The 11,972-nt window shown below is 39.3% G+C and overlaps 1 protein-coding gene across 1 annotated transcript; it reads right to left on the reverse strand.

Annotated features, from left to right (window-relative positions):
- Positions 1-512: 512 nt before the first annotated feature.
- LOC308461854 (vomeronasal type-2 receptor 26-like) lies at positions 513-9,113 on the reverse strand (the record flags this gene model as incomplete). The annotated part of the gene is made up of 6 exons (XM_080979019.1): positions 513-1,414; positions 1,874-2,000; positions 3,715-3,936; positions 4,685-5,533; positions 6,881-7,172; positions 9,049-9,113. The coding sequence occupies 6 exons, from the start codon at positions 9,111-9,113 to the stop codon at positions 513-515; spliced, it is 2,457 nt and encodes an 818-aa protein (XP_080835145.1).
- Between the last annotated feature and the right edge of the window lie 2,859 nt (positions 9,114-11,972).

Here is an 11,972-nt window from a genome sequence, read left to right on the forward strand (position 1 = left end):
AACCAATTCAGCTGATATTAACAATAAGAATATTCCACCAACCCTAATTTAAACATATAAATATTGATATTTCATATTCATATTATTTAATGTCAGATCCAGGTTGGCCCAAGTAGTCTCTCATATGTGGCTAACAGAATGAATAACCAATTACCTGTAGGAATTTTTGGAATTTGCATTTTGCATTTTGGAAACAGAAATTGGATTATTGAACTGGCCATTACCTTTGTCTAGTTGGGGGGAAAACAAACCAAAATCAATTCCAAAAGAGAAAGAAAGTTGTGGTGTACTATGGGTTGATGTAAGATAGCTGTACCTCTGATAGCTTCTATTTATTTCTACACTCCAAAAATGGAGACCAAACAAAATCTGCAAATGAGTTCCTAAATCCTTGAGCACTGATTATCTGTTTTTAAACCTCAATGAAGGAAAGATTTCAGCTTAGAATTCCAAACCAGTAAAGAACTCACGTGAGGATCTCAGAAGAAATGTATAACCCAAGCTACTAACATCTACTTCATTCTCCTTCCTAAGTACTTCTTTCTGTTCAGTTCAGGCTTCATGACAATTATATAACATTTAGGAAAAAAGATACAGCCCAATAATCCAGCACTAGAGGCTAAAATGGAGAAGATCTCCACAGCCACCATGCATTTTCCCTTTGTGCTCAGGTAAGTTGGCACAAAAGAGACCCACACACTGCAAAACACCAACATGCTGAAAGTGATGAACTTGGCTTCATTAAAAGTGCTAGGCAATTCCCTAGCAAGAAAAGCCACAACAAAGCTGACAAGAGCCAGAAACCCCAGGTACCCAAGAACAGAATAAAACATAGGGACAGACCCTTCATTACATTCAACCACAATTTCTTTAGCCAAAGAGTCCATGTCCAAATGTGGGAATGGGGGAGCAGTACAGAGCCACACAGTACAAAGAGCTCCTTGAATGAGGGAACAGGAGAAAACAATAGAAGCTGCCAGTCTTTTCCCCACCCAGTTCCTTATCCTGGATCCTGGTTTTGTGGCGATGAATGCTAAAACCACTGTGATGGTTTTTGCCAGCACAGAAGAAACAGCCACAGTGAAGATGATGCCAAAAGCTGTTTGCCTAAGGAGGCAGGTTACTTTCTGTGGCCTTCCAAAGAACAGCATGGAGCAGAGGAAGCAAAGCAAAAGGGCGATGAGCAGAGTGTACGTGAGACCACGATTGTTGGCTTTAACAAGGGGAGTTTCCTTGTATTTAATGAATATTTTAAGCACCAAAGCAGTGATCACAGAAAATGAAAATGCCATGAAAGCTAAAGTGATGCTCAAATTTTCATCATAGGACAGAAAGTGTGACATCTTGGGGAGACATCCATCTTGCTCTTCATTTGGATATTGATCTTCTGGGCATTTTATACATTTGTCCATCTCTGGGGACAAAACATACAATCACAAATCAATTCAATGAAACCAGCACAATTGCCCATATATGTAGAGGAAAAGGCATGATCACAACTCAGTCAATGAAACTAGCACATGGGTAGATGTCTGAACCATACAGAATACTGGAGACTTCTACATGTACATATGCCTACAAAATTCCCATATCTAAATATAAGATTTAACACTGCAAGCTTTATCATCTAAATCCACACAAACAACAGATTGTAATATGAGAGGTAATAAACCAGGGGCGGAAGTTGAGGGATGTCAGTAGGGGAAAGGGGAAAGTGAAACTTGCATGTAATGTAATGATTGCAGATATTGTTGTAAGAGAAAAAAACCTCAATAAAAATGATTTAAAAATAAAATAAATCCACACAAACTTAACTAAGCCAGTGGTGGTGAGGGGGGAATCATGTTCATGTGATAACATGGTTGACACTTGCCTTTTGGATTAGAAATCTTCCCTTCTGCACATGGGTCACAATCGTAGCAACAGAATGGCTCCCCCTCCTTCTTTTTTCTCACAAACCCTGGATGACACACGTTATTACACACAGAAGAAGGTGGTGTCTATTCAGAAATGCAATGAAGGAAAGGGCTAGTATACTGAGGGTGTGCATCAATTGGTTGTGTGCTACCTAGATTACAAGGCAAATAGAAGTGATCTGAGTTTTTCTCATGCCCAAATTGAGGGTGTATTGAGCTGGATCATGAACGCTCTAATGGTCTGAGTCACTCTGGTACTAGGTTGCATAAAAATTGCCACATTTCTAAAGCAAGGGCTGCATTGTTTTTCACATGGATATACTGTATTTTGCATTTGTTTTCACCACCATCATTATCTCTTTGCAGGGGGAACATAGGAAAGAATCATAGGAATCTGCCATTTACTGATAGATAAATTGATCCATCTAGCTCAGTCTTGTCTTCTGCCTGCATACAAAACAGATGTTCTACTGATAAGCTATGGCTCTTCCTCATGGAGAGATCTATCCCAGCAAAAAGTAGCTGTATTCCCAAAACTCCATGGGGTAGGAAGAAGCCCACCCACATCAATGATTCTTGGAATATCAGGGTTTTTACTGAGCCATGACATTTTCCCTACCCAACTCTTTCTTGAGGATCAATGACCTCTTTTGACCACCACCCCTTCCCCTATGGGATTCAGTGAAGCAATTACTTTTTTCCATGGTGAAGAGGCTGTATCTGCAAAATACAGATACTAGATGAATCTTGTGACTGGTGCACACCTGTTGTATATTCTTATCTCCATGGATCAATCACATTGAAAGTAATGGCATAAGAGAGGACACAGGTTCGATGCAAAATAAGTTCATCATTTCTGGGTCAAGAGATGTGCTCTCCTACAATGCACATTACACAAAGTTTCACTGTCCTAAGGCTTGATCCATTGAGGCCTTATAGAAGGCTAGTGACTTATATGACAAGGGACAAATGAAACACGAACTATTCTACATATTCCCCTTCTAGTTATTTCTAGCTTAATAAATATTTCAATGCAGTTCACATCTTTAAAAAACCCTAAAGACTAAAATATGTGTTATAAATGAATAGCTTAAAGAAATACATTTTCATTTTTTCCCCCATTCTAAGAGAAAATGCATTTAAATGTGTTCCTTGGGCTTTTAAACATTGCAAATTAATCAAAAACAGCCAGAACAAACTAGGAGTGGTGCTCTGGACTGATAATGACCCTCACTCTGTGCTGAACCTCCTGCCCCATTGCTCTTCAGGACATGAATGTTCTCTATTTACATTTTTAAGAATATTTGCATTAATTGCATTCTAACCATTAACATCATACTCAGTTTGGCCAATAACCTCATATGGCAAGCATGTTCTCTAAGAGGAACAAGCCAAAACTTCATTGATTCCATGTCCTACATAACTCCACTAGGCTTCAACACAGTGTTTGAATAAAGGACATAACAGTTAGCAAAATATTACTTTATTACATACCAATAGTTCACAACATTTCCTATGCTGAGTTGACAACAGGTGCTCTGTACTCTCCACAGAGATCTACCTTAAATTGTTAAAGTTACTTATTTGGAAATCTCTCAGGTGAAAGAACTGTGAATGAGTGTTTCCATATGTTTTAAAGTGAAAATTTCCCATAAGTTAGTATTTTCAAATATATTTGTAAACCACCTTAAAGACCTAGATGATTGGATATAAATCTGGCAAATAAATAAATACATTGAGGATTCGTACTAGAATATCCACTGATATTTTGTACCTGAAACCAAAGGTCAGACCATACCTGGTTAAACACTTTGTGCCATGTGATGATCTCCTCGTTAATGGTGAACTGTCTGCCTCCCCATGGATCCATCCTCCCTACTTTCACCTTCATGAAAGATCTATTTGGGAAAGTAATCCAGTTTATAATATCAAATCCACTTTCTAATTCACCTTTTTCATTCAGAGACACTTGGTCACCAATGCTGTTATTAAAAGAGGTGCTCCTCAAGAAATGATGAAGCTAAATTTGAAGATGTAAAATCAGTTTTTTTAAAAATAGATAAGAGACAACCATAAAAATATTTTTACAACATCCTTCAATTTGTTTTGCTTATTTTGGTCATACCTATAGTCCACTTTTCTAACCAGCAGGCTATACAAGATAATTTAACAACAATATAAAAACAATAGTTACAATCAAAAGTATGTGCCAATGAGAAGATTCAGTTGAGATGTGAATCAGTGCTTTGCAATGTAGTTTGATTCAGTCTGAACTGATTTGGAGGCTTCTCCATTGACTCAGGAAATGGGGGCATCTGCCTCATTTTTCTGTCCTCCATTCACTACTTGGAAATAAAAAAAAACTACATACAATTTATTTTCCTTTTAACAAAAATAGATGTAATTTGAACAGCACATAAATTTATCCACAGCCTTTGTGCTAGGCACCTCTTACATTGATTTTGGGGTGGAAAGAACAGAAAGGGGACATACTTTCCTGGGTAAGATTGTTCTGTCTAACTATAAGATTGACCTGCCAGTGAGAAACCCCACTCTGCCATCTGCTCTTTCTTCCCCATGTGGCACCCAACCCCATTGCCCAACAAAGCCTCACTTACTGGGGTCTTGCAGCAGTGGTAAAAGTGGGTGTGGAGCTTGCAGAGCTGCGGCCCCATAGGATTCAACCACCGGAGTTGTCTGCCTCAGGCCAGCCATGTATTACACATTTTCTCATGATTGTCAAAATGCTTTGCTTAATTAAAAATTACCTGCCATGGTTGTGAGTTTGGAAGTGCTGCCACTGCTTTGTGCTTGAGATTTAATACATACATTGCATGTAAAGCATGGGCTAACACGTAGGCAGCGTTGTATATACTGTAGCTTTGGGGAGTCATGCTCATTTGAAAAAATGGTCCTGGAAGGCTCTCCAGCTTTTCCTGACCGGTGCAAGTTCCATAGCTCTCTTCAGACTCCTGGGAATCTGGAAGTAAGCAGTCAAAAGCCTGCTGCCAAAAGTCCTTGATAAAACTGTCTCCACTGAGTGAGTAAGGATTTAAAGGCTGAAGGAAATGTTGAAATTTCTCTATCTGATTGGTGTGAACAGCAAAAGACAAGGCTCCTTGAAAGACTTCTATACTCCAGCCCCTGTGAAACTGTAGTGCTGGGAAGTCCCACTCAGCTGTCAAGATCCATACTCTTCCTAGAGATGTCTCTACCATATTTACTGTTTGTATTTGATACAGCAAGAATATAAAACGAAATATAGCTGCAGTTTCTGCAAATACAATAACTGCTTTTGCTTTGTGATCTTTAACAAAGCCGGCTATATCCCCTGATGTATGGTACTCATTAAGCAAGTTGGAAAAGTCTGTCGGAGATGGCATTATGTCAGTGAAAGCCAAACAAAGGCCATTCTGGGAAAGCTTTGGAACCAAGGTCTGCACAAAATTCTCTCCTTTATCATTGCCTGATGTAACTATCCCAACCCATGTCCACTGGAAATGCAGAAGTAATTGGATAATCAAATGGTACTGATACTCTTCATTGGGAACCACACGGTAGATGAAAGGGAACTGGGTTTTCATACTCTGAGAAGGACCAAATAAGAAATAAGAGACCTACAAGAAAATAAAATAAAGACATATTGCTGAAAGCAGATCGGAAGTGTAGTGTGCTTTCTGAGAGAGTGCTATCTGGAGAAATATTATTTTTCTCTCCCACATCAATTTCTCTCATTTTTTAAGAGTTTTGAAGCTGATTTGTCTACATTGCTTCATGGTATTCTAAAATACGGTATTATGACTGTTAATAGCAGACTCTGCATCTTGCAATGCTGAGGATCCTGAAAATGATCGGTTCCATTCCATTCCATAGTTCTAGGGCAAACATTGGACATGACACTCTAACTCATCCTTCAAGCAGTCCCCAAAGTATTTTGTAAAGGTAGAAATGTCTCTGTCCAAATTCTAGGATGTGAAAGCAGAAATTCTGAGAAGGCCTTTCTTGAGCTAAGTCAATACACCACTGTGAAAAACATATAGGATTTCTGACTCCTTGTGGGTAGGACAAAGGACAATCATTTACTAATTGGTATTCTTACCCGCTCGTCACTGTAAGGTCCTGCGTAAATTACAACATTGTGAAAATGCAGTATTAAAATCAGTTACAACAGTAAGCCTGTTCCTACTCAGATAGGGCTTGAGAACATGTCAAACCTCTACAACAACTCATTCTGCAAGGCTTGGGAGAGCTGTTTTCATTTGTTTGTTTGTTTGTTTGAGACTCTGTCCTGCCATGTGATGCCCAAAGTGTCCCTGATGCAGCACATGTAGAAGGCATTGAAGCATTGCTCCTGGTGGTTGTAAATTGCCCACAACTCACTTCTATAAAGCAACACACAATCCTGGTAGACCTTCATCTTGATATTGGTAGTTAGAATCACATTCTCCCATACGCTTTTGGGGAGGTGAGTCGTAGCTGACTTGCCACGATGCTTGTTCAGTTCAGAATCGATTAAGAAATTGCTGGTGATGGAAGGATACAATCTTCTTGTGAAGCTTAGATGGGAACCCTATCTTGTTGAGCAGTGTGCAGGGTCCCTTTTGGCTGCCAAGGCCAAAGGCCTTCATTAGGTTTATGAAGGTGATGTAAAAGAGGCACCTGTGCTTTCGGCATTTTTCCTGCAGCTTACTTAGTGAGAAAATCATGCTGATGGTTAACTTCTAAGTTCTAAATAGTGACTCAGGAGAGACTCTGTCGGTGAGATAGAAATTTCTAATATAGCCTACTTTGTGTCTGCCCCTTTCTCTTACAGTTTACCACAAAAAGAGCACTGGAACAAGTTTAATGGCCTTAAATTCAAAGAACCGTCTCATCAGGCAAGATATACAACAATAAATACATTCCCCCCCCCACACACACACTCAGTGCTCCTTTACAAGCTTCTCCATGCCTCACATACATACCTGAGGAATCTTATAGGGACTTAAGATGGTAGCCATGCAAAGGGAGGTTTCAGAGTCAAGTCCCCCAATGACAGCTATTATATTCTTCTTTGTATCACACTTGTAGTTGGGTACCATTTCTTTCAATTTGAAAAGAAGGTTCAGTGTAGTCTGGTAGGTCATCTTTTCATTGAAGTAGCTGTCATAGACGTGTAATCCTAATGTAACATTTGGTAAGATCTTGGGATCCTCATTAATCTCCTTCACTGCAAACACGAGGGCTAGGACATGCTGGTAATATTTTGTCACTACACTGTAAAGAAAGCATAGGCCACAGCGCATCACAATAATATTCCAGATATCATGAACTGCTTGCCATGTTCACATTGTTCTTCCGCAGGCATCTGCTTTCTGGCATGCACATCAGTAGAGTATAAAGCTTTAGAATCAATCTACACACACAGCTTCAAAAACATGAAAAATGTAAGCAAAAATATTGTGGTGAGTTAATTGTTTTAAATTATTTTTTAGTATTGCAAGATGCTTTGTTTGGCTGATAAACGGAGCATAGTTAGACTCATAGAATTGTAGAGACTGAAGGGACTCAGAGGGTTATGTAGTTCAATGCCCTGCATGACAGAGCTTGTCAACGTTTTGTGAAGGTGGAATTGTGTCAAAGCATCCTTCAATCAGTTCTGCCTCCATGTTCATATTTTAAAATCAGATTGTAGAGAAGGCAATGAAATAAATCCTGAAATAAAGAGTTGTGGGAAATCCAGAAATGGAAAGAACTAATAATAATTTTGTACCATTTCATATATTCTTGAAATATCCCTGGAAGCAAAAACAAAAAGGAGAAGAGTATATGATATATAACAGAGTATTGCTGATAAGGAGGTCAGGTGGATATTTAGAAATCTATAGAGAAATGGCAGACTCCTAAACAACTACCTAAATTCACAGTAGACCCACTGGAATTAATGTACTAAAGTTTCTCAAATGCATTGATTCCAGTGATTCTTATCTGAGTATGACCAAACCTAGATATAACACTGTCTTTCTCTTATCTACCTGTGATTGTTAGAGTGTGACCATGAACATTTTTGGGAGTAAAATGATAATTTTCTTACAGGACATCTTCAATAAACTTTAAATTTGGGTGTTGCTCGAAGGATATAGTGTCAAAAAAGGAGAAAAATTGTGAAAATATACTGCCAATGATGAGGTCACCTTGCTGATAATTCTCATGTGGGATCTGGAGGGCATCTCTTATGTTGCAAGTAAAGGGAAGTGCCTTGCAATCAGTTAGGGGAAGAAACACCAACCATACGATCAATAGGCACACCAACAAGATCAGCATTACAACTGTAGGTGTGAATCTCTTTCTTCTGTAACAAAATCCACTGCTCCAACCTACTTCTTTAGTATACAATGTTCCCCTATTTAGAGCACATAGTCACAATGTCTCTACATTCTACTGGTTAATGGTGACACTTTGCATCCTATAAATCTCCCAGCAGCACTGCTTGTCCAGTCTGTCACCCTGCAGTCTGAAAAACAAAGGCACGTTTCATACCTGTTTTCATCATGATTGCTTTTTATGAGAGTGGCCACTGAAAATACACACCATCTTTGGCAAGGAAGAATATTGCCATAATTTTAGATAATTTTAGATAATTGCAGGGTTCATAATTAGGTCCCCAATGCATTCTGCTCATAGAGAACAGAGCAGCTGAAGAAAACTTATTTATTAGTTGTAATCTCATAATTTTTGTTTATGGAGTCAGGTACAGCACTAGGATGTGGTGTGGAATTATCCCCAGATAGTATGGACAATGGTGAAGTTAGAAGACTCTCAGATGACCCAAGGAATACATGACCAGTCATAACCTAAAGCAGCTACACAAAAAATGCCACCATGGAACTTGAAACAATTTCAATTTTGTGTTATCTAGAACTTCATATTTGGCCTCCTAGTGGCATATGATCACTAGGTTGCTATTTGCAACCTATTTCAATATGAGTCAATTATGTGCAAAGGAGCCTGTATATGCATGGTAGTGATTGTGTGGATTATTTGCCTTTTATGTTCCATGTTACATATTGGGAGAACCTTCTGCTCTAATGCTGTCCATCAGTTCTTCTGTGAAATCCCATCATTACTGAAGCTCTCCTCCTCTAACCTCTACCTGGTTGAAGTTGGGCTTCTTGTGCTAAGCTCTAGTATAGCACTAGGTTGTTTCGTTGTAATCATCTTAACATATATGCAGATCTTTTCTATCCCTTCTGTTCATGAAAATCCCTTCTATCCACCTGCATTCCCCACCTCTGTGTGTTTGTCTTTTATATGCCATGTTATTGTCTAGATTCCAACACACACACACCTGGTTAGTAAGCGTGCAATTTGCACATACAAGGCAGCATGTGACTAGACCCTTCCATGCACCCCCTCCTGCTTATGTAAATTATGCTTCCCACTTCCCCCCAGCAGCTTTTGGGCAGACTGGAGCTAGTGTGATATAAATGAGCGGGATGGCACTTCCTGTGTCTGTTCTCCCCACCAGAATCACAACACAAAATTTTGCAGAGGCAGGAAGATCAGCAGCTGTGGGTAACATTCACCAGACCCACCAGGGCTGTGAGTTGCCCACATGTTCTTTAGACATTTGCCTCTGTGCTGGTGAGTGGACAACACTGGTGCCCTGAAGCTCCGGGAAGCCAAGTCTATCCTTGGTCATGGCAGTGAAATCAAATATCAGAGTTTTCACACAGCTGAATCTTAAGAGATGTAAGAGAAATCCCCATGTGATCACCCTAGCTTTAATGATCCACATTGAGAATAAAATAGGCTACAGTAAGCAGTAAGTTAAGTTGAACAGCTGCTCTAATGAATGATTAATGAACAGTTTATTGTTTCAGACCAGGTATGTGGATATTTCCTCTTTTTGCTGTATATAATGTTGTAATTCTCACTTATTAATTCAATTTTTTTTCTTATCACAGAGTTGAGACTCTGTAAGGGAAATTGTAATGGTGGGAAACCTCATCATAGTTTAAAGCTTCAGGTTTATGGTTTTGAAGTTTTGCTAGCACTTAATCATAGGTATGCCCTGTTCCATTTTATGAAAGTATCCACAAAAGTTTAAATTCAAATTATATGAATTTTGTATGTAAAGTACATATTTAGATATGTACTTTAGAATGTTGTATTATTTTATTGTTGTTAGCCGCCCTGAGCCCTGCTTCAGCTGGGGAGGGCGGGATATAAATAAAAAAATATTTATTATTATTATTTTGTGTGTACTTCAATTTTAATTTCTTTGTTGAATTTTCTTTCATAACTAAAAGCTTTCCTAAGATCCTGAACACACTTAGGAAACAGAAACAAAAAACAGCCTCTACATACTAGGTCTTTGGTCAGTTGGTGGGTGGGTGCAATGGCTCTCACATATAAAAAAACTGAAACAGGATTCCTTTTCAGATGTTCCATTTTCTGAAAGCAAAACTTTACCAAAAAATCTATCACAAATGCATGACCCAAATTTCTTATACCATTCTTGCTCCATCCTCTGTCAGGGGCTGATCTGAATTGAAAGATTGGGGGATGCAATCGCAGGAAGATCAGCTCCCAACAGAAGAGGAGGGGAAATATTTGCCACCGCCACCCTGCTTCCAGCATTTCCAGAAGCAGAGAGACATGCAGTCACAGAGGCTGCTCAGTTGAGAGAAGAGCTACCCAGTTATAAGACAGTAGGTAAGCAACCAGTAGGGAGGGAGCAGCTGGGCGATACATCAATAGAGAGTGGGGGAGAACCCCCTCCCTCCCCCTGAACTCAGAGATCTGAGCATGTCAGAGAACAAAGGAGGAACTTCCCGTGGGCACACTTCTTGCTGCGAAAGTGGGGAGGAGTCAGAGTAGGCAACTGATATCCGTGCAGAGGGTTCCTGTTTGTGCTTCTAACACAATGCTGTAATAAAAGGACTATAAATCTACCATATGCTCGTTAATTCTTGTCACTGAGCTACTCAGAATTCAAAATCAGTAATGAGGGACTCATCAATATCTCAGAAGAAATGTATGACATAAACTACTTCCTTTTACTTCCTTCTTCTTGTTAAGTGTTCCTTGTTGTTCAGCTCAGGCTTCATGATAATTATATAGCATTTTGGAAAAAAGATGCAAGCTAATAATCCAGCACTAGAAGCTAAGATGGAGAAGATCTCCACAGCCACCATGTGTTTCCCCTTTGTGCTCAGATAAGTAGGAACAAAAGAGAGCCACACACTGCAAAACACCAACATGCTAAAAGTGATGAACTTGGCTTCATTAAAAGTGTTGGGCAATGCCCTAGCAAGAAAAGCCACAACAAAGCTAACAAGAGCCAGAAGTCCCATGTAACCAAGAACAAAATAAAACATAAGAGCAGACCCTTCATTACATTCAACCACAATTTCTTTAGGCAAAGATTCCATGTTCAAATCTGGGAATGGGGGGTCAATACAGAGCCACACAGTACAAAGAGCTCCTTGAATGAAGGAACAGGAGAAAACAATAGAAGCTGCCAGTCTTTTCCCCACCCAGTTCCTTATCCTGGATCCTGGCCTTGTAGCCATGAATGCTAAAACTACAGTAATCGTTTTTGCCAGCACTGAAGAAACAGCCACAGTGAAAATGATGCCAAAAGCTGTTTGCCTTAGGAGGCAGGTTACTGTTTGAGGTTTCCCAATAAACAGGAAAGAACAGAGGAAGCAGAGCAGGAGGGCAATAAGCAGAGTGTAGCTGAGCCCTCGGTTGTTGGCTTTGACAATGGGAGTGTTGTGGTATTTAATGAACATCACTAGCACCAAAGCTGAGATCACAGAAAATGAAAATACAATGAAAACTAAAGTGATGCTCAAAACATCATTGTAAGCTAAAAAATTTAAAGCCTTTGGTAGACATCCATCTTGGTCTCCATTTGGATACTGATCTTCTGGGCATTCAATACAATTGTCCATTCCTAGAAAAGATAGAATGCATTATGTTGTGGAGATGATGATACATACATCTCTGAAACAAGTACGTAGGTTTCTCTGAAGTACCCTTGAAAAGCAATATTTACAATTCTATAGA

The sequence above is a fragment of the Podarcis pityusensis genome (genome assembly GCF_964106645.2).
Source record: "Podarcis pityusensis genome assembly, chromosome: 13".
Lineage (NCBI taxonomy): Eukaryota > Metazoa > Chordata > Lepidosauria > Squamata > Lacertidae > Podarcis > Podarcis pityusensis.